Genomic DNA, 23,077 nt, shown 5'->3' with positions numbered 1-23,077 from the left:
ACTCGGACACGCCCACAACACAAATCTTGGCTGCGCTCGATTAGTTCACCCGGACTTCCCGGAATATCGGCCTCCTTTATTTGACCCCTTACGCCAGGGGGGGTCAAACTCATTTTTGTTTGGGGGTCAAACACACATACATTTTTCATGTGTTTTAGTGCAAAGAGGAACAAGTAAATAAGGAGAACTATCCTTCAAAAATAAGTGTAATTTAGGCTCATTGCTGTCTGCTGTTTAGTCCTGGGTCTCCCGTTCTGTCCACTTCTCTTTCTAAAACAGTGCACGGATTAAGGACAGCAGTTATTGTCTTTGAAAAATTGCAGTTGTCTATGTAATTTTCACACTTTGCAAATTCATGCTGTGGGCCACTTTTAGTCCATGGGCCGTATGTTTGACATCTGTGTCTAACACTGACCAGACACAACATTATAACCACTGACAGGAGAAGTACGGTAATTATCACTGACAAATGTGTGACAATTAAATGTTGTGCTGGGAAACGTTTGACATTCATGTGGATGTTACTTAGACATGTAGCACCCACCTGGACCAGACCAGACTAGACACCACCACACCAAAACCAATTATACTCCTTGATGGCAGCAGCCATGCCCAGCAGGATGTAACCTGACACAGGTACACATACAAAGATAGTTTAGGAACAACAACAACAAAAAACAGAAAAACAGCACAGGGCGTTGACCTGGTCTCCAACTTCACAACATCCTAAGCTGATCATGTGTCTGTAGGATGCACTGGAACAGGCCTGATCCACAGAGGTCCCTTCCCCCAACCCATAGGACCCTGACAACATCCTGTTTCCAGAAGCCACAGGACACCATCAGAAGGCCCATGTCCACTCGCTGATGGAGGCACAACTGTTTGGGAGGCACAAGGGAGACCTACACAACATATGAGAGTGGTCATAATGTTATGCCTGATCGGTGTGTATCAGCAACACATCAGTATTTGTAATCTGTCAACAGCATTTTTCTTTTTCTTTTTTAAATCGTGTTGAAACATTAACATTCATGTGCAATCAAAATACAGCGAGGTGAAAGTAACTTTATTCACATTTTGAAAATATGAGAGGGAAAATATTACACTTCAACAAATGTGCCTATTTACGATGACAGCTGATGCTCACGTGTTCATGTACACACAGACAGTTAATGGAAAAACAATCAACATGATATGAAGCACATTTTTGTTCCATTTATCAGAAAACTAATTGACAGCCTTCCAAAAAATATTGTGCATTTTCTTTTAATCCATTGATTCTAATAAAATCTCATTCTTGGCTAAAAAGTGACCAAAGCTAATTTCCCAGTTTGCACCGAAGCATGTAACAGAAGTGTTAACAGCAAAATTTAAGGAAAAAATACAGAGAAAAGCATAGAAAAAATCCACAAGTAACAAAGGACAGAACTGAAACCTTCAAAGTAAAAGCTTTTCATTAAACAAACACACATGATTGGAATGTAAAGGAACAAAATAACAGCCATGCTAATGCGCTGCAAAAATCACAGAGCGAATGGCAAACATCAATTTCTCTAAAATTGTTTGACGACCTGGGGGGGAAAAAAAAGTTGTAAGTTGTGCATCTGGTCCGCAAATGATACATTCACACGATGATCAAAGCTGATACAGATTTTACAGCAAGCTTTTAAAAGTGAACATTCAAAGGCTTTTTAATGGTATTTACATCGTCGCTTTCTCAAGAAGAATCCTCATCCATCAAGGAAAAGATGAGGTGTACAATAAATAAATACATTTAACAAACTGCGATACGGACATGGCATGTGGTATAGTGTCGACGGAACAAACATTAACCGAGGCGGCGAGGCGTGTGCGGTGGATTCAGAAGAAGCTCGTCTTGAGTTTGATGGTCGGGGCGGCTTGCACAGTCGGCTGAGCTTGTCTGGCTGCAGCTTTGGCTTTGCTGCTGGCCTGGTTGGCCCGTATGGCAGATTCCAGACGGGTTTTAAGCTCAGGTGCGGCGCCAATTACAACCTTGAAGGCAGCTGGATAGAGGGGGCCAATCCGCATTAAGTTCTGGAGGGCAAAGTCGTGGAGGCTTTTGGAGACTTGCGGTGCGGAGGAGATGGCGTTTTCATCCAAAAGGTAAGAGACGAGCGTTGGCACAAGAAGAGCCAGCAACTGCACGCCTGTTGAACACATCAAACAACAATGCGTTAAGAAAAGATAAAGCCACTAAGAATATTTGAATAAATGTGTCCAGAAATAGGTCGAGAAATGTGCCAGCTTTGATAATTACATAGACACATATGCATTTCAGGGAAATGTTGATGTGGTTAGATTAGAAATAATAATAATAATGAGTCACAGATTATAAAATGGATGGCGGGTCTCCAAAGCAGAAGAGAGCTAAATCATCAGTCATATATAAAAAAATATAAAATTGCACTTAATGACTAAATTATCTGTTTGGCAGAAAATTAACTGGCTCCTATTCTGATGGTTAAACAAACATTTAACACATTTTTCAAGCAAGCAAAACAACCTTTTTGGTTTCAGTTCGCTACAGTTCTTCACCATTATAAAAGTGAAGACTGCCTAAACAACTAAAAAAACTGTTACAGATTCTTTCTTTTAGACCAAGCAATTAATAGATGTATCGAGAAAATGATCTTATTCTAATTAACCTAATGATTATTTGGAGTCTTAAATAAATTAATATCGCCCATATGTGATGCATAACACAAACTGAAACACTACAAAAGTTCTTAAACACCAAAAATGGATTGAGCTACAATTCACCACAGACGTAAATATTACAAACGTAATATAAATACAAAAACATCCAAACTTTTTATAGCATGTATAGCAAAAAGTTTGGAAGCAAGAGCAAATTTGTACACAAAAGATCATAGTTTCATTGGTATATTTTGCATCATTATTTCAAAATAAAGATGATTATTATATAAAGAGTAACTCATCAGAAGACATTTTTACTGTAATTATCAGGTACTTGAGTTTTTCTTGCTTAGACCTTGCTTTAACATCAGCATGGCATACACGAGGCATTTGTTCCACAAGAGATATTTGTATGCAGACTCTCAAAAGCCCAAGAGTTAAAGTGAATAATGCAAACTGTGATTTGTTTTTTGTTTTTTGTTTTTTTACATTTGTGCTGAAGTTGTGACTTTTGCAAATCTTTTCAACCTTTCAAAACTAAGCCCTTTTTTCTTTTGCTGATATTTATTCAGCAATGTTCTGGTAACATTAAGGTAGACATAAAGGTAAACGGAGGAAAATGGTGCATATCAGTAAAAGCAAAGTCTGATCATGCAGTAAATACGTCCCAAAATACAGATAACTCATGCTGTTTTTTTAAGAAAGGCCTGTAGTGTATATATGCACATCATTTATACAACAATAATAACAGATAATACACTGCTTAACACAGCATAATACTGAAATCGATACTATTATTGACAGTAAACCAAGTGCAGAGATTCTAAATTTAGCATTTAATGCATTATTGTTCTGATCTCTGACAGTGCACATTCAAAAGCACAGGGATAAATACTTTAAATGGGTTTCTTCCACAGAGTTAAATACTTTAATGGAACAAATATGCTACATTAGCGGTCCATTAGGCGGAGGCACACTTACGGTTTTGCTCTTCACCCATGCCGACCAGATTCTCCAGGACCCTGATGCCTTCCTGCACAGCCTGCAGCTCAGCGGCAGTCCCTGGCCGACTGCGCTCCACCGCCTTCAGCCTCTCCACCAGGGGTGGAGCCAGAGCGTGGATGTATGGAGTGGAAAGAGCCCGGCTGGAGTGTTGAAACACTGACAACAGCAGCTGGTAACATCGGGCCTGAACCTGTAACAACAAGAATTACTCAGTAGAGCCACACACATCTGGGATATTTAATTATATAAATGCCAGGCATTCATTAACCTCCTGAGACCCATTTTTAATTTGCCCAAGATATATAGGATTAGTAGAACAAAAGAAGTATAAAAACTCAGCATCATCTTTGAACGGGAAGTTTTTTTTTTTTTTTAGGAAAAAAAGTCCTCATATGTGGACACAGGAATTTACATTTAATTGTGTCATACAATAAAGTCACCAATGTGCAACAACTGTATAAAACTATTTCAATACCTGAACATTAATGTGCTACCACTAGATTAAAGACAAAAGCGTCCACTTGTGAGGACAACAGGTCTAAATGATGCAGAATAAGTTGCCACAAACCTAAAACTTAATGTCCCCATGAGAGGACGCAGGGTCTCTGGAGGTTAAGAGAGTGACTGTTTGAACAGATGCTTACCCAGGGATCACTAGAGTTGAGGGCATTTCTGAAACGGTCCATGCAGCCGTTCTGCAAGACGGTCACTCCTACAAGTTCGTTACTGGCCGACAGCAGGAAGAGCGTGATGGCTGTCAACATGCTGACCTCATCCATGTCAGGTCTGGACTCATCTAAAGAAAGACACACACAAACAAAGAAGAAGCATGCATTTAACGAACAGTCATTTCTAGATCCAAACCACTCAGAGGTGTGTGTTGGTGCACCAGCTGACCTGGCTGCGAGTACTCGATTACAGATGCCAGGCTGCTCCTCACCAGGCCGGTCCACTGCGTCTGCATGCTCTCTATCCGGGCCAGTGGGCAGGTGATGATGGTCTTGATGCCCTGCAGGGCGGCCGACACCAGGAGAGGCACAGAGTTGTCAGCAGTCTTGACTGCAGTTTCCCTCAGAACCCCGGTGATTAGGAAGAGCACTGTGGGCAGGATGGTCATACTTCCTGTGAAGACAAAAGAAGGTCCTCATGTTCAAGGTGAGTTATTACGGTTTGGATTTTCCTTTAGTTTCTGTTTTGAGTTTGTTTAGGTTAGTTTCACAGAGCAGATTTGCAGACTTGTTTCACTTTTTCTTTGGAAATGTTTAGTTTTTACATTAGTTTGAGTAGTAGCACTTTAACATCAACACACTCTCTTTTCCTCAGCACATCACTTCAGTAAAAAGTCTGTACACAACCCTGTCGAGGATTAAATTTTACACCCTTTAGAGCCTTGGTATCAGAGTGTACTGTCATCGTACTGATTTACTTTTCCTTTCGTGATTTGCACAGTGTGTGTTGTCGCGGTTTGCCTCGGGCCTCACCAGCAGGCGAGCAGAGCGATGGAAGTTCTGCCAGGATGGAAACTGTGTTTGCCACCAGGCGTGCGCTTTCTTCGGGCAGTCGCTGAGGCCTGAGCGGCACATGGCTGGGCGACTCCTTCACACGTGTGTTGAGCTGCGGTAAGTGGCGGACCACGATGAACACGAGCAGCTCCATGGCTGCGAACACGAGCGACTTGCCGGGGACGAGCTCCCCTGTGTCTCCCCCTTCCCCTAGGCTGAGCCCGGAGTCTTTCTCGCCATCCTCCTCTTTGCCTAAACGAAAACAACACAGTGACCTAAATCAAACCACCGTATAATACGGATGACTTTACTGACATAATATGAATAATATCACTCTTGTTCAGTTACTACTATTCCGATTAAACCAGTAATATAACCAAAACATTGCTTGGATGTTATGTAATGTTTCTGACCCTTGCTGGTCCTCTGTCGCTGTAGATGGTCCTGTGCAGCCCTGATGGTCTCCTGCACCACAGCAGTGACCTGGAGCTGCACAGCGGGGGGATCCCGGGTCAACAGCAGCCTGTGGAGAACATTCAGGAGCTCCACAGCCAGCAACTGCAACAGAAGAACAAACGCACTGACTTACATCTTCATTTTAACTGGTGTCTCAAATTATGAGACATGCTTAAAGTGAGAATGAGTTCACTTTATGCTGTGTCCCAATTCAGGGTCTTTGATACGGGCCGGCAGAGACCTGACCTATTTCACCAAACACAGCCGAGAAATTCAACCTTCCTTTTGATGAATACGTACGATTAAAAATAATTTGTCTGTAGAAGCTTTCCCATCATCAACTGTGTGGCAGTCACATGGTTTCCTGAGGGATTGTTATCACCTACTAGTCATTAAATATCACAAAGCACTATTATAGGTACTACACCAGATATTTGACATATTTACATATGTCACTTGAACTAGACCAATGAAATAACTTCTGAGAGGTGTAAATAAAAAAAAAGGTATGTCTGCAATCAACAATGCCACCCACTGCAGATTGGCTTTTTAGCTTTAATTCCTATGCTGTTTTTGCATGAGAAAACTGAAAATTGAAGCTGATGTTTAAAAGTGGGTCAAAACAAAATATGAATTGCAGCATACTACAAATATTTATCTCATAAATATTTAATTTCAAAGTGCATATTTCATATATGGTGTAGACTGATACAACTTTCTCTCTGTCTTTACCTGGTCCTCTGCGATGTGGGTCTTAGCGCATGGAGATTCTAGCAGAGTGCACAGAGCCCGCAGGCAGGACATCACGTGTTCAATGGGCTCCTCGGGCCGAGGGAAGCAAAGAAACTCTATACTGACACCTGAGAGACACAACACAAAAAGCACTTAGGATGTGTTCATCTATTCTGTTTTTCATCCACTACCACTCTTTCACAGCTGGTACATGTGATGCATGTCGACCAATGGCCGTAAAGTAAACAAAAAGCAGTTCTTTAAGTCAGTAAATTTTTACAGCACAGATAAGAGTAATGTGTTCCTTTACCCAGCATCAGATGCATCCTGTCTTTGACCGACTCTTCAAAGGTCTTTGTTGTGGAGGAGGAGCCTCCCTGAGGGAGGCCAGGAACCTTGGAGGGGGCTGACGGGGCCTCCTCTTTATCCTCATCTGCTCCAAACCCGGTGCTGTTCAGCCACAGGGCCACCGCATGCAGGACAGGGGCCCAAGAGCTGCGGTAGTGGAGCCTCGCTGTGTCTATAGTCTCCGGTGTATAAAACGCTCCACCTGAACATACACAAACAAATTGCTTTTTTTTTACAGTTTCATTTGCATTTTGTAGAAATGCATTTTTCCTGCATAAGATTATTCTTGTTATCTGACATTTTAATCACATTTCATTGCACCACCAGCTGGAAAACAACACAAATCTTCCGAGACAGATCCGATGTGCCATCGCTGGAACATCTAATTTAAATCTTTCCAAGAAAGTTCCAAGAAAATGTTTTTGTTTGACGTTTTATCTAATAGAGTAAAAACGTCTGGAGTTGTTGTCTCTACAATAAATGTTCATCTTCATGGGACTAAAAGTAGAACAAAGCACCCAGACATTAGTGTTTGAAGTGAAGTGAATCAACATGCTCTATTTGAAACATGTTATTCATATATTTATAAAACAGATTAAATCCCCATATCAGTAAGAACAGAGACAAGTTGAAAAGGTTGAAATTTAAATGAAATTAAAATGGGTTCGCAGGGGCTGGAGACATCCCCAAAAAAAGGTTTCAGTCTCATAAGAGATTTTCCTCCTTCCCCATTGTCCTTCTGATTATTATCACCACAATTATTAATTGTTCTGCATATGTCTGTTTTGTTATTTCTTCATTTATTAATTATTAATTGTAGCTTTATATTAGTGTATATATCATGCTATATTACTTTATTATTATATTCATAATTTGAGACACATTTGAGACAAAAGACCCATTTCTACGTTATATTAATTGGCGGGAATCGGCCTTGTACCGTCAGGGGGCAGCTGACTGGAGAACTCTGCAGGCAGAGTGAGCAGGGCGTAGTCTCGCAGCATGGCGAGCCACAGCCGGCTCAGCGACGGCAGCTCCGGCTGCACCAAAGTGATGAGGCTGTCCGGCGGAAGCACGTCGGACCCCAGATCCTCCTCATCTTCATCGTCGTCTCCGATCCTGACCGGTTTGGCAGGCTTAGACTCGGCCTCCTTCTTGATCTTCATCGCCACCACATACACCTGATCGAGAGAGCCAGCGTGCATGCTCAGATTTGTTGCGTACATCATTTGTCAACAACAGCAGCAACACAAGAAACACAGTCCCACCTCAGCCCACGCCTTTAACACAGCCAGCTTCTCCATGGTGGTGGCGCTCTCGCTGTACAGCTGACTGGATGAGCCTTTCCCGGCCTGCACCTTGTCGAGCGAGGACACGAGAAGGTTGTGGACTCGCCGCAGGTCGTTGAGGTCACTCACTACGCCACTACCGATCCACGTGCTGCACACCTGCGGACGCACAGAGGGGTTAAGGTCTTTTTAATCTCACACTTCTCCTCCATTATGTGAACAATTCAAAAATGTGCACGACATAACAGAACGGTCAGGGTTGATTAGCCATGCCATTAAAGGGGAGGGGGTGGGCAAGTCAAAGAACAGTTATTAATAAATAGGAATGACGTGTTAGGGCTGTAAAAGTGGAGCACACATTTTTAAGATTACATTTCTCTTAGGGGAACAGCTATTATAGTGTCATGTGGCCAAGTGTGAGAGTGTTTCTTTAACCCTTTGACTGGCATTGTAACTGCATGGCCTTTTTTGTAGTAGTAGCAGGAGACAATAAAATACTTAATTTCTCATTTTGTACCCGCTTTCTAACCATCGCTAGTCATTCAATTAGTAAGGTAAACAAATTTGCCCATGTGTGAACACATGGGCATAAGATGTGGCTTTTACTATTATTGAGATATGAACACAGCTTGAAAATATACATCATTTATATTGTATGAATCTGTACAATCGTGTGAACATTTTAATTAATGATTTGTCAAAATGCTCAGTTTGCAGTGCACGCTATTAACACAAATCGTGATTAATCGTGTTTCCTAGAGTGGAAGTCAAAGTGTTTAAAGGGAGCTAAATAGGTGTTATGATGCAAAAGTACTTGATTGTGTTACCTGTTTTCTTATTTAAACTTAAGTCAAGTTAGAGTCTCTTTACGTCATGACTTGTGACCTGTAGTTCCACAGGTAAAATATTACATATTAATGTAATAAAACTTCACCATTACTTGTTTGTGGAAAAACTCCCAACCACAGACACAAAGAGGAATGTCAAAGAGAGAACATTTTTTCGATAATTCTGCTGACGGGCACGTTTGTTATTCACCCCTGTCACTCATTCTCCACATCAGCTGAATATAAGTCAAAGAGCACGAAGCCAGAAAATGTGACACTGCTGTCCGCAAAGGGGAAAATGACTCACTTCAGTTATAATTAACCCTTATTATGGTCACACCGCAATAAAGGGTCATAATGTCATGACAATATTGTGACAGTGAAGGGAAAGGCTGCAGCATGTATGTTTGCAGTGCACAACTCAAACACAGAAAAAAAAGAAAATGGTAACCAGCTGAGCTAGTAAAACGTCCGCACTAAACATTCATTAACAAAGCAGGCGTCTCACCTGGCACGCCTTAGCGGTTATGTCGGAGGGTGTATCGGGCGAAAAGGCCGGTCTGAGGGCAGCTCCGACCTAAATGCACACAAGGGACGCAGAGGTCGTCATTAATGTTGGATGTCAGCGACATAAAAAAAACCTGTAATGCGGTTTTAACTCACATTGGCCTGGTACTGTTCTAGGATGACGTGCCCTGGGAACTCGGGCTCTGGTACGGATGCAAACTTTTTAATGATGTCCTCCAGGGCCTGCAGGCCAGCCATCCTCAGCTGATTACTGTGGTCTGTGGCCGCCATGAAAGCCATGCGGATGAGGTCAGACAAATGGAGCACGAGGAGATCTCCTGAATGGGCCGAGATCGGAGGACGGGGCAGACAACAAGGATTTAGTGAGAAATACGTTTTCTTTTTTTTATATACGGTATAAGCTGCAATAATCAATGAGAAAACACAATTTCGACATTTCCAGTGACTGTTATCTGATTTACTAATCCTCTGTTGATGTGTTGGCACACATATCTGCACATTTTCTCCTTTTTTAATGCCTTCCTCACGAAGATTAAATACAAATGGACACAACAGCTCCGTTTTTGCAGTTCCAGCGTGCACTTGCTGCGGCTGCATCAGAAACCAGATATGGAGGCTGAAATTGAGTTTGAGCCGATGAGCATCTTTTAATGGATTAGCTGGACACACCGACAAGCAGACCAGTCATCAACTCAATCCCAGCTGCTGCAAAAAGCCACTATAGACTGCGCAGTTGTGATATAGCCTGGAGAAAGATTACGTATGAATAGTTGCTCCTCTATCTGTCGCAGAGGAAAAAAGGTCTCCTACACTTTGTTAATCGTCTCTAGCTTTGCTCCATCTTCACATAAAAACCATGTGAATCAGATAATTTTTTTTCCAAGAGCTGATACAAGCACTACCTGGAGCTGGTAAAGAACATATAGAGTTTGAAGACAAACAAAATACATGAACTCGGAGATGATGAATGGTACCTTTAGGATTCTTGGCCTTGGTCGAGCGGGCAGCTGCCAGGTCAAAGTGCGTTTTATCTACGTTCTCACATAGCAGGATAATACGGCACAAGCAGTCTGCTGCAAACACCCGCGTCACCCATCGCGGAGCCACGGAGGGCTTGGACTTGTCGTCTTCGCCCAGGCCCGTGAACATGGTGTCATCGTCCATCTCGTCTTTCTTCTCAGAGTCCTCGTCCTTTTCCACCTCGAATACAACGGCTCCACCTACATCTGAGAGGTGGACACGTTCATGACAGAATGTTTTAAAAGACACTTTTTGCTTTTTTTTTGTTGTTGTTGTTTTGAAGATTTACCTGTAGTTGCTGCAAGGACATCCTTGCAGAGTTTCAGCCAATGAGAAAGCTTTTCCACAGCGAGAGATGACAGCATGTGCCCCAGTGTATCATGTATGTCAGAACACAGCTTCCTGTCCGTCTCTCGGTCCAGCATGCCAAACAGAACGCCCTCCAGGCCCGTCTCTGTGATGTTTAAATCTGAACACAGACAATGCAGTGTCTCACTGGGTCGTATTAATCCAACAGAGCGCTCTCATCAAGTTCACAGTTTGCACTCACTGATTGTCGTGTTGTCTCCCGCTCTCTTCGCCAGGCTCATGGCGTACTCACAGACCTCCGCAGCTTCTCTCTGCGCGAGCTGCCTCAGGCAGGCCACGGCAGCTCGACGCAGCAACAGGTGAGAGCTGCAAAGGTGCACCTGCGGGAATCCCATAGCACAGCGGAAAATCATGATTGTGCCGAACACAAACAGTGGCTGTCATACCTGCAGTCTGACACGCTCATATCTTACACAGAGACAGGGCACCAGGCTGGACAGGTTGACGTGTCGCGGAGCGAACATGTGCAGCTGCTGCAGACATGAGATGGCAGCTGCCTGCACAAGGGAGTCAGAGTGGTCCTGCATTATGGCACAACCAACCAGGCAGGACGAGCGGATGGTGGAAATCGTGGCTCCATTTCCTAGCAAAACCCAATGACACTAATTAGAAAGACAGACAGTCAGCAGTCAGAGGACACGCTGTATGCCCTTCCAGTGTGTTTCAGTGGCCTTCGGAGGCTTAAAAATAGATTGCACTGCCACCTGCTGGTTAGGTAATGCATTTAGGGATATGAGACTCAAATAAAAAGATTTGGTTTCTTCCACAATTACCCTGTAATTCTGGTCCCACAGTGGTGATGAGAGCTCCCAGACAGCGGCCCAAACACTGATGTACCTCCGTGTGCGACGGGGGCACGGTGAGCAGCAGAGTGAGTACCAGGGAGAGTGTAGGCTCAACATAGCCTCTGTACATGGGACCACTAGAGTCCACAATCAGAGCCAGAGAGTGCAGAGCCCAGGTCTAAAAACAAGACGATAAAATTAGATTTAAAATAAAAATAGTTATGAAAGTTATTTTTCTATTTAAATTATATACAGAATTACACACTGAAAGTAAATGAAAAAATCCATTCCTTCTAAGTAATTTACTGTACCTGGACCTCATGCGATGACCCATCCTGAGCCAGCGCCAACAGGATGCTGACGCTGGTCTTTAAGTGCTGGCCAGAACCAATTCCTCCAACGTAACGATGCAGACAGCCAAGAGCCAGTGAGTGGCCCGTCCTTGAAACCACATCACGGGCAGACTTCAGTCTGTACAAAGAGGAAAAATAGAGATGTGGATCACATGATTAAAGTCACGTCCATTTGATTTAAAAGAGATTTAAAAACAACAAGTTTTATACAACCAATCCTGCATAAATCATGGAAAGTCGTGTCATTTTTATTATGTAAATGGAGGAGAGAAAAAAAGCAGTATCAGCTCCAAATATCTGCAGCATGTATCGGCCAACGGCCAAGGCTGATGTAAAACAATTCGGTACTGGTATCGGCCCTAAAAATCCATATTGTTCAATCTCTAATGGAAACCACATTAAATACACAAAGTCAGCCTGATATTGAGTTTAACAAGAGGAAGTGTAGGGATCTCAACATTTAGTTTGAGATAGAAATACAAGACTTTAAAACACATATATGTATATATGGCCAGTCTCACTTCATTTTCAAAGATGAAATAAACAGTATGATGCGTACTTGTCAAAGCTGGTCTGTGCCATTCTGGCGATGAAGGTAGCCTCTCCTACCACCTGAGCCATCCTGCCCAGAGCCTCTCCGGCGGCACAGCGCAGGATGGGGTTGGGATTGTCCAGGGCTCCCATCACCAGGGCCAGGGCCGACTTACGCACCTCCTCAGGACCCAGAGTACTCTTGTTCTCAGCCAAACCCTTCATCAATTCAGAGATGCATGAGTTTTCATCGCATGTCTTATCTGAACAATTAAACACGATACTTCCTGTCTTAAGAAAATATATAAAATACAATGTTTTCTCACCTTGAGAGCACTAAGCACTGCAGTAAAGATGTTCAGCTGGACCGCCTGCTGTCGAACTCCTTTAGCCTGCTTTATACACTCTGCAAAGTGGTCTAACATCTGCAGCCTGAATCACACACAGAGTTGGGTAGAATGTATAAGTAGAAACCACAGAGACATTGAGAAATAAAAACACGTAAAAAAAAAAAAGCACCAGAGATCTATAAGTCATCCTTATGTCTATAAAAAAAATGTAAAATGATGCAAAAAGTTGACACGGTTCAAGAATTCAAACCATTTTTCCAAACTTCTATGCTGACGACTAAACTACTAACCTGTGTTTGAAGGAGACGTGGGGGAAAACCACACCGAACAGAGCCACCGATGCGTCGATGACCGACACGCCCAAAGGAAGAGGTCCTGGGATGGCCTCGCCTACGGGGACACGCAGGTAGATCGAGGAGGGGTCGTGCTCCAGAGCTCCGCTGCCAGATGCGCTGTTGGGCTGCAACTGTTTCGTAAATATCATACAATACCATTAACGCAAGTAGCCTGGTTCGAACCTAACACAATGCTCTAGAAATCGTGTAATAACACAGCAGAGGGTTGCTGTTACAGCTTTTAAGACAAAGCAGATTTCTGTCCAAATATCTGTTACAGAAACAGGACTACACACGTTATTTATTCCTGATGTTTGGGGATTCTTCGTATCATACATGATTTTAACGAACCTGATCCTCAATGGACTTGTGGTCCGTCTCCTGTAGCCAGGATCCCATGAGGACGCTGTCATCGTAGTGACACAGAGAGCGCAGCAAAGACGTGGTGGTGTTGGCCGAGTTGTCAGTCAAAGTAAACTCTGCCACCAGCTCCCTCAGGAGGGCGTTGAAGCTGCCTATAATAGAAGATTACTGATTTTAATAAATGCCTTATATAATTGTTTTTTTAATTTTGCAAAGATTGAGTTGTGTTACCTTCGTAGGTTTTAGGAGGCAAGAGAGCCAGGATATCGTATAACCGGAGTCTCACCATCGCTGCACTTGCTTTCAGGTGAGCACCATGGACCTTAATGATGGCAGGGACTCTGAGAAAAGGTAGAAATATTTCAATCATTAGATACAGTACATAAAAAAATGCATCTGTGCCTGTATTTCAATGAATCCCACTCACTGAGACATCATGGTCATGGCGCATTCAATGGGAGTCATCAGTCTACGGATGACGTCTTCTGTAAGGAGCTCGGGGCAGTGGGCCACAAAGCTGCGCATGGCTACAGACAAAGAAGGAACAGTGTTGGTCAGAACTGTATCTGCTGACATTACAGAGGATGTGCAGGTACACGGGACAGTTGTGACTCTTTACCACACAGTGCTCCAGCTCGGCCTTCCAGGGTGACCTGCCAGGTGAAAGAGTCTCCTCTGGCCTTCTCGGCCTCCAGCTCCTTCTGGGAGCGAGGAAACACGTTCCTCCACAGCAGCAGCATTTTGGGGAGGTGATAGCGCACAAGGGACGGACCTGGGAGCACACATCGGGACAATCAGTGCGGTTACATGCACAGCTTAATGCAGCCCTTGTCTCACATACATTTACATGCAGTGGAGAAAATTGAACAACTGCCGGGAACATGTCCTCCTCCTCCACAGTATAGGTGGTGATATGTGTCTTTTCACCGGGTTAATACCATGTTAATACAGCCCCCTTCTGGTTCACCCATAACGTCATGAAGTAAACAAGAGTCGTTTATGTGGCAGACCGGCATTTCAAACAACGATAAGATGGATAATAGTTTAGCTTTTTTAATCTCATACGTAATGTGCATGCTACTTCTGGTGCAGATAAGATGTGCGCTATGCCTCAGGTGGTTTTTTTACCAGCTCTGTTTACCTCCTTATCCACATGCACGGTCCAGTTCAAAGTCCCATTAAGCATATACATGCTGGTGAAAAACGATTTTCATTATCTGGGAGTATTAGTCGGATAATGAGAACTCCGATTTTGGTTGGAGTAATGTGTTTACATGCACTTAAGTTACCCATTTAAAGTCGGATTAAAGCAATAATACGTTTTTTTCACGTGCATGTAAATGTACTAAGTGTGCTGGCGGTGAGCAATATCACAGACCAAGTACCAAGCAACAAGGAATATCTGGGAGACTCACCCAAAGTCATGAGGGCCCCCAGCAGCAGCCATCCAGCCTGCGTACGCTGAAGGGACAGCCGACTATTCTGAGCAGCTGTTCGAAGGAGGTCTTCCGCTATACTCACGACCAACTACAGGGAACAGACAATACTTTAAATCAGGCACTCAGCGAGGCTGGTGCAGAAGATCAGTCGAGACAAACATACAGTGGATAGAAAAACCTGAATGAAAGACGTCACTTTCCGAGCCTACACACCTTGCCCTTGGAGTGGGGGATACCCAGAGGACACTGGTGCACTCCTCCCAGCAGGGCAGCCATGGCGAAGCTGTAGCCGCTCACAGCCTCGGGTGAACTCTTCAGGTTGTTGATTCTCTCTGCACAGCGGTCCAGCAGCGGGGTCAACTGATAGGGCAGCGCCACGGCAACACAGCGCAGGCACCATGCAGCCGCCAAGCGTGCTGCCATGCTCGGGTGCAGCAGCACAGAGGACACGGTTTCGAGGAGTCCTGCACACGAAGGCACAGGATAAATTTAAAAGCAGCAAGATTTTCATTGAATGTTCAAATGAAGTTGCAGAATATACTGACCAAGCAGCATGTGTTTATAGAAGCCTAAAGGCGACAATATGAATCTCCTCTTTCTGTGTAATTTCTAGTCTTACCTACAGAAGGCTCCTGGATGAGCGGTGAGGCTGTGGCACTCAAGCTCTGAACTAAACTGCCCAGCTCTTTCAGGGCGCACACCATGACATGTTGACTGGCAGAGACATCAGCTGCCCCTCCCTTGTTCTCGCCACTGATATCGTTCACTACCGCCTCTGGAAAAACATAATAGAAAGAAAGAAAAACAAGAGAGAAGGATTTAAAAAAAAAAAAAAAAACACATTTTCTGTGCACACATTAAACATATGGCAATATTTAGCACTTACTAATTAAAATCTCACACATTTAAAACGTAGAAGTTACAAGTTCAGAACGTGTGCAGCACTCACGGATAAAGTGGCTCAAAATCAATAGCAATTTTTAAAATAAAAATTAAGTTCATTTTAATTTTGTGGCACTAATAATTAAAAATAATGTGGCATAACAACATAATTGTCCACTTTATGCCATGCACTGCTGTCACACGTTAATCTGTAAAGTTCTGCAACAATAAAGGAGCACACTTCTATTCGACCAACAACTCGAGAGTTCTGAGGATTTCTTTCACACAGTCAATTCTAAGCAAGAAAGAATTGTTGGAAGTGTGGTATCAAATAATAATAAACTGTTACAAACTGATAGATGCATTTCCTGGTCATTTATCAAGAATGGAAATCCTCTGAGCTCTAAACAAGCAGCAATCGACACAGATCCCACATTAGGAAAAAAGTCAATATGACTTAAGGAAGAGATTTAAAGCTGCTTCTTGATGTTTCGTTGCATACACACAGAATCGACTGCAGGGGACGTACTCTACGGAGGGCCCCGCTTTCATCACGGCAACGGGTGTCATTTTTACGTTTAGCGTTTGTCACGGTCTCACCAAACTGGTCGGAAAATCTACAGCAACATGGCTACAGCGGACAATGAGGAGCCCTGGATCACGTTTTAGGAGACACCAACATTCAACATCATTTTCAAATTCTGCCACAGAGTGTCGTTTTGACACGGTTTACATCAGTTTAAGGGTTGCAAAGCAAATCAGAGTAAGAATCATCCTTTTTTGATGGGATAAAGGTGATTTTTTTTTTCTTAAAAATGATTGATGTGATGACGTAAAGCAGAAAAAAAAATGGAAATGTGGTGTAGCGCACATGCAAATATTATGCCTTGACGTGTGGGGTGAGATCGCTTCAACCTATTTGTTTGAATTGAGTGGCACATGCAGTTTTTCTGCTGGTGTAAGCCAGATGTCAGCAGTCAGAAAATGTTTTGTTATCGGCTCCTTAGGGATTAACAGAAGGTGAATTCACAGGCAAGAAGCCCTAAAGGCTACGCAATAATACAGGCATAAGTAAATGATAAGCCAAAGAGGAGAGTGATTCAAAAGGCAGAAAGCAAAAGCATAAAAAAAAAACATGCAACACAAGAAAGAAAAGAAAAGCCATCCCCGTTACACGACACAAGCACATGCAAACGTTTATGAAGCTGAATGGAGTGTGAATTAAAGGTGATAATAATGGATGAGTACTTACTCTGTAATGCTCTGAACCGTGATATTTCCCCCCCATCCTCCTTACCCACAGCCCTCATTTGCTTGCTGATGGCTTGGCAGATTTCTTTGCCGGCTGCGATTTGCGCTTTCTCCCCCAGTAAGCCCCCCAGAGTGGCACGGAGCATGAAGGAGACACAGCGCCGTGAGTACACAGCCTCAACGTGCGTCTGGGTGGCGCGGGGGTGCGACACTAGGTCCAGGACGTGGGACAGGAACGTGGCAAAGTTGCGCTCCAGCCACTGACCACCAAGTGTTGTCACAAACACAACGTAAGCCTGAGGAGAATGAAGGAGAGTTATGCGTGAAGTCGATGAATTTAGGCAAAGCAGGCCAGGATTCTTGTTACTGTGCGTCTGGGAAGTCACTTCACCTGTGTGACGCCCACCCGGACCTCCCTGCTGACAGAGCCTCCACCCTTCAACATCTCTCCACCACTCTTCAGGAAGCCAGATCCACCACGCAGAAAGCCTGTGGCCATCAGCTCCAGCACCTCCTCCAGAGTGGCGCGCTTCACATTCTGACGCATCACTGTTGGGGAGAAGAAAACTGTTTTGCAATCATAAACAACAAAATATGCGAGCCCGGCTTTTTTTTTAACAAAAAAAGTGCACAAATTAATTTTTTAGCCTACCAGCTGCTTGTTTAGGCATCAGGGCGGTGGCCATGACAGTCCCCAGTAGTTTGGCCACCGCTACCCGAACACCATAGTTAGACCCTTCCAAGGCTTTGAAACACAGAGTGGCCACGTTCTCCAGTTCTGTGGTCCACATGAATACTGCCTCATTCTGAAGCTCTAAGAGACACTGATAAGGAGAACAAAGAGGAAGCACTGTCATTATTTATCACAGACATATTGGTAACTAATAATTTTATGGATTCTAAGGTGACAGACAGATGACAATAAGACACACAATGTTGCAACATACAATGAAAAGAACATGCACCATAGATAGTATAAGTGATGACTGCTTTATGAACAGGAAATCATCTTTCAAAATGACGAAAGGTAAGAGATTTGCGCAACATATCCGCTTGATCAAGATGACACAGCAACACTAGTTCAGTGTAGTCAAAATATGCCTTCGTGTCATCTTCTAAAGGCAAAAAATAGATTGCAGCCTCAATAGAGATCACAAGAAATCAGCTGGTGATTTTATTTTTATAATAGGCACTCAGAATCTCCACATATGCCTTAGTGAATCAAGTACAGGTACTTTTCATATCTGGGGCTAATTCGATCATTTGTAAAATTCCTCCACCTGAAAAGGAATCCTGACAAAGAAGAAGACACAATAAAAATTCTGACTTCAGTTTCTACTGTAAATGAGCTTTGGTTAATTTCTTGTGGCTGCGTTAATTGTTTTTCTGAGACCAACCTTTGCCACCGCACAGCGTACAGCCATGGACCTGTCTGTGAGCAGAGAGCGGGCATTCTTGTAGATGTCTCTGTGACACGAAGCTGCAGCTCCACCCAGTCCACAGAGCACCTTCTGCAAGCTGAGAAGGATCTCTCCTCTCCCCTGGGACTAGACCAACAAAGTGAAGGTGGGAATAACGGAATTAAAATATATTTTGCACCAGATTCTGAACAATAATAATAATAATAACCCTCTTAAAAGCCATACCTCTGCACTCTTTAATGCCTTCAAAAGATTATTAATGGTGTCTGGAAAGGAGCTTCCCAACATCCTGCCCATCTTCTCATAAAAAGCTCCAACACATGCCACTGCAGCACTGCAAGAAAAGTGAGAGCAAAAGATTTGAACTGAAAATCATCTAAAATTATGTGGCAAACAAAATAAACTTGGAAATTATATAAAAAATATAGAATTAACTATACCATGCTTTTTTTTATTCTGACATTCATTAGTCTCCTCTTGAGAACTTTAAGACTGGCTTATACTTTACTGACAGCTGCTGATACTACCATAATAATCTGCATCGTGAGTTACATTTAACCATCTCCCACTGCATCATCATCTACTCAGAAACATCACAAGGTTAGAACGGTGACTAGTGGGTAGCAGTGAGGTCTTGCCCTCCTTACATATCCAAACATCCCCTCTAAATCAACAAGCAGGTATGAATGAATGATGACATGCACCTCTGATGCAGCTTCATCCACTATTAGGACACATTAATGTCGGCAAGAATCAGAGCATTAGATCTGCTCGTGAACACTTAATCCACCCTTTTAACCATGAAATGTCATTCTGCAGATTAATGTCTGGCTTAACTGCTAATACCCTAGAAACTGGACCTATTGTATGTGTATGAAAATTTGAATTTTCAGCAAAGCTGAAGCGCTTGTATACAAATGTTCAATAATATGCAGCGTTACTGTATACATCTTTAAATAACTAAACGGGGGCTTACAGTTTCGTTGGCAGGTATGCAGGTGTGTCATCCTTGCTTTTGATTATGTCATTGCATTTATCCAGAGTCTGGAAAACAGTGAAGGTGTCGCCAATGCTGTAGAGGGTAGCGAGATTTTTAGCCAGGAGCTTCCTTGTTGGCGGTCCAGGGGCGCTGCTGATCAGTCCTGTCAGCTGTTCCACCAGCTTCTTCTGCTTCTCCTTCACATCCACCTAACATTTGAACACAAAATATAAGTCACAGGGGCTGCTTCTGAAGACATCCTATCAGATAAGTTATGCCAGAATCTGAACAGTCACCCTATTCGCTGCCACGAGAACTTTATCCAAGAAGCGAAGCCATTCGAAGATGAAGACGGGCCTCTTTGCTTCAGTGATCTGTGCCAAAGCATCTTCATTGAGCAGCAGACTGTGAGCCAGCTCCATGGTGAGGACCTTTGAACACAGAGCTGTACACCCTTGTCTCTGTTACATTAAAAGGAAGAACCATGACATTAAATGTCGCTTCTGTCACATTTCCCTTTTCCTCCAGCTAGACTGGCTAACATCTAGACAGCTCCTATATTACTATTGTCATTTACTGACCTTACAATGCATTTATAGACTTTAAATAGGCATATATGTGCTATAAACATAAAGTCACAGATGTGTATGCTGTATAACGTGTTGCAGACTGAAATGGCACAGCTGTATTACATTGACATTATGGTTTTCTGTGTTGACAGGTGCCAGTCTCCAGCTGTTGATAGGCGAGCTGGTTAGCAACCTAAGCTAGCTACTTCCTACGAGGAAAAAGCTATACTATCGCTAACCATTCACGTCCAAACATGACTTCGGTCCTTTTTTTAAATGAGTAAGCTCTTCAAAAAACAAGACTGCAACAATATCTTCCTGATATAGCGAACATACATAGGCAAATTGTTCATCCTACCTGTTTCGATGACCCAGGATGAATGACGACGACTCTCGGCGGTGCCGCTTCAAAGCTTGTCCGGGTCGAAACTAAACAAACAACGTAACATAATTACTAGAATTAATATAATACGTTAAAGGCTCATAATTGATTTTATATGTATGTTGTTTGATTAATTAACTCAACATAAATACAAAATATATTATCTGTCAAACTCCCCGGAACGTTAGATTCAATGAGTACCTTGATGCTCATCGGAATACATGATTGAACGAACCAAACACCGGAGAAGTAAATACGACCCATAACCGGATAAATATAAGAGCAGTGTAGCTTTTCTTTTCCATATTTATTTTCACCTACACCTACCATTATGTCTGATGAAGAAGAGGACTATATGTCTGATGCATTTTTAAGCAAAATGTAAGCTTTTTGTGGATTTTCTTTTTGTATTCATATCCGAAGACGTCACATTTAACTACGATGTCGTTTACTGTCGTGTAGTAGATGTTCACTGAAGTGCAGTCTGTAAAAATGTTAAATGTAGTTAGAACAAATTTCACATTTAAAATAATAAAACCGTTTTCTTTATTTTCTTCCTTCTGACAGTCAAGATGTGAAACCAGGTGTCAGCATGGTGAGGCGGGAAAAGGAAGCAATGAAAAAGGAGTTAAAGCAAAAGGAGAAGAACATTAAGAACCGTCAGAAGACCTACAAGGAGCAGGAGAGGGAAAGCAGAGAAACAGCTTTGCAGAGCTCCATTACTAACGAGAACAGGGGATTTGCACTTCTACAGAAAATGGGTTATAAAGCCGGTCAAGGCCTTGGGAAGGCAGGCAAGTTTCTTCTTTATTAAATGAGACTATTTTTAAGTTGTGTTGTTTTTAGTACTTATTTTACTCTCTGTCACCTTTTCAGGTGTGGGGAGGGTTGATCCAATTCCACTTAATATCAAAACTGGTATGCAATACATTTACTTTTATCTAAAGTATTTCCAGTAATATGTTGCGCAGTTCAACTGATTGGTTGCAGTGTTTATCCACTTTTCTGTCTTTAATCAATCAAGACAGAGGGGGCATTGGTATGGAAGAGGCGAAGAAAAGAAAAGCTGAGGAGGAACTTGAACACTATCGACGGAAAGTACGAGCCAAACAACAGAATGAGACCAAATCTCTGGAAGATTTTAGGTGAAGTTCGGCGCTGCCTTCAAGATGCACGATGCCTCCAAGTATTGCCTCTTCAGAAGATACACAGTTTCATTGCCCTTGGATGTGATGTTTTTCATTTCAGGTCAAGAGTAAGGACAGAACGAGAGGAGAGAAAGATTGAGGGAGACCTCAGGAGGAGTCAGCGATCTTGTGAACAGCTTGACAGTCAGAAGGTTGGAAGAATTATGAATATAAAATCAAATTAAGAATTTTGCATCAGTAAAAAAAAAAAATGGTAATAAGAGTTTATTTGTTGGTGAGTCTTTCAACTGTGGTATCTATTGTCCCAAATTCAGGGCATAACTATCCCTAGAGAAGACTGGTACTGGCCCAAAGCAGACGGTGATAACGAGGAAGATGATCTCAAAGAGGAGGAGGAGGAGGAAGAGGAGGAAGAGGACAAAGAAGAGGAGATTGTTGAACTAACTGTTAGGTTTCAGTTTATTTTACAGTATCATGTATAGACATATGTATGTTTATACATGGTGTATGCTTTCATGTTGGTGGGAAGACTTTAATGACAAAGTTAATGTATTGGCATATGGTGCAATAAATGCATATAAAAGATGTCTGTGGTGAGTAATCCAGGCTAATATTATTGTTATTTTTCTGTGTTGCAGTCTTTTGATAAACTGCAAATTCTCACGTCCTATTTGAGAGGAGTCCATTTTTACTGCATATGGTGTGGGACGACTTATAACGGTAAGACTTAACAACATGGTTCAGGTTATTTATGGTTGCATTTTCTGATATACTGTATATATTTTTTCTGTTTTTACAGATGAAGAGGACTTGTGCTCAAACTGTCCCGGAGATACAGCAGCAGACCATGACTGAACCTAATAAAAAAAATAAAATAATAATGTGCTGTAGTTCCCAGTGAAAAAGCAGATACAATTGTTAGATAGTGGGGGTATTGCATGTGTGAGTGAAACATAAAAACAAGGCATTTATGTATTTCATTTAACTTATAATCCTATAAACAGACTTTGTAAAAAAAAAAAAAAACAGTTCATCATTATTTATCGTTCTGTCGGACTCTGCTGTCCATTTTCAGAAGGATGTTGCTGTTTATATTTGTGAGGGGATAACAAGTAAAATCTGATATCGTTCTTAACAAATTGAAATGTGATACATTTTGATGCTTATATTTTGAAAATATTTACAACCATCTTGCTGTTTCAAGAAAAACTGCATCCTAGCATTTTCATTAAAGATTTTTTTTAGAAAACATTACACTTACTTTGTTTTATTTTAAATTTAGTAACGTCAGAGAGAATGACTTTCTTTGAGTTATTTGTTAACAGTCATTACACTTACTATTGCTATTTTTATAGCAATAGTATATGTGCTTAGCTGTGCATTAATATCGGTCATACAGTGCACCAGAAAAAATATATATATATATTCTTAATGCTGAACAATGGTAGGCTCATAAATATTAGATGAAGGATTCTGTATCAATATCGACGAAAAAAGTCTAAAATTCAACAATAATCCTAATTTAAGACCTTCAAATTTTTTTAATGCAAGCATA

The 23,077-nt window shown here is 42.3% G+C and overlaps 2 protein-coding genes across 3 annotated transcripts; one reads left to right on the top strand and one right to left on the bottom strand.

Annotated features, from left to right (window-relative positions):
- Window positions 1–1,045: 1,045 nt before the first annotated feature.
- heatr5b (HEAT repeat containing 5B) lies at window positions 1,046–20,482 on the bottom strand. Of its 2 annotated transcripts, none has more exons than XM_047603370.1 (36): window positions 20,351–20,482; window positions 19,720–19,884; window positions 19,421–19,632; window positions 18,670–18,778; window positions 18,421–18,570; window positions 17,676–17,847; window positions 17,415–17,572; window positions 17,025–17,319; window positions 15,510–15,665; window positions 15,104–15,354; window positions 14,867–14,978; window positions 14,071–14,223; window positions 13,879–13,978; window positions 13,683–13,792; window positions 13,440–13,603; window positions 13,044–13,219; window positions 12,730–12,835; window positions 12,432–12,622; window positions 11,831–11,990; window positions 11,508–11,697; window positions 11,148–11,317; window positions 10,916–11,054; window positions 10,655–10,834; window positions 10,320–10,571; window positions 9,481–9,662; window positions 9,326–9,394; window positions 7,970–8,149; window positions 7,642–7,882; window positions 6,664–6,903; window positions 6,354–6,481; window positions 5,579–5,723; window positions 5,145–5,417; window positions 4,561–4,785; window positions 4,308–4,459; window positions 3,640–3,853; window positions 1,046–2,168 (listed from the first exon to the last, which is right to left on the bottom strand). In XM_047603370.1, exons 2-36 carry the CDS (start codon window positions 19,843–19,845, stop codon window positions 1,861–1,863), a joined length of 6,189 nt encoding a protein of 2,062 aa, XP_047459326.1. In that variant the 5' UTR covers window positions 19,846–19,884; window positions 20,351–20,482; the 3' UTR covers window positions 1,046–1,860. The 2 variants fall into 2 exon arrangements, with proteins under 2 accessions (XP_047459326.1, XP_047459328.1); XM_047603372.1 differs by having other exon boundaries at window positions 17,070–17,319.
- A 127-nt stretch (window positions 20,483–20,609) lies between these two features.
- Window positions 20,610–22,773, top strand: gpatch11 (G patch domain containing 11). The gene is made up of 8 exons (XM_047603400.1): window positions 20,610–20,755; window positions 20,942–21,168; window positions 21,251–21,292; window positions 21,399–21,519; window positions 21,623–21,713; window positions 21,837–21,968; window positions 22,161–22,242; window positions 22,322–22,773. The coding sequence occupies exons 1-8, from the start codon at window positions 20,706–20,708 to the stop codon at window positions 22,375–22,377; spliced, it is 801 nt and encodes a 266-aa protein (XP_047459356.1). The 5' UTR covers window positions 20,610–20,705; the 3' UTR covers window positions 22,378–22,773.
- Window positions 22,774–23,077: the final 304 nt, after the last annotated feature.

This window comes from Mugil cephalus, chromosome 13, assembly GCF_022458985.1.
Source record: "Mugil cephalus isolate CIBA_MC_2020 chromosome 13, CIBA_Mcephalus_1.1, whole genome shotgun sequence".
In the NCBI taxonomy this organism is placed as follows: Eukaryota; Metazoa; Chordata; class Actinopteri; order Mugiliformes; family Mugilidae; genus Mugil; species Mugil cephalus.
Note: the sequence above shows the minus strand (reverse complement) of the source record. Positions and strands in the feature narration are given on the sequence as shown.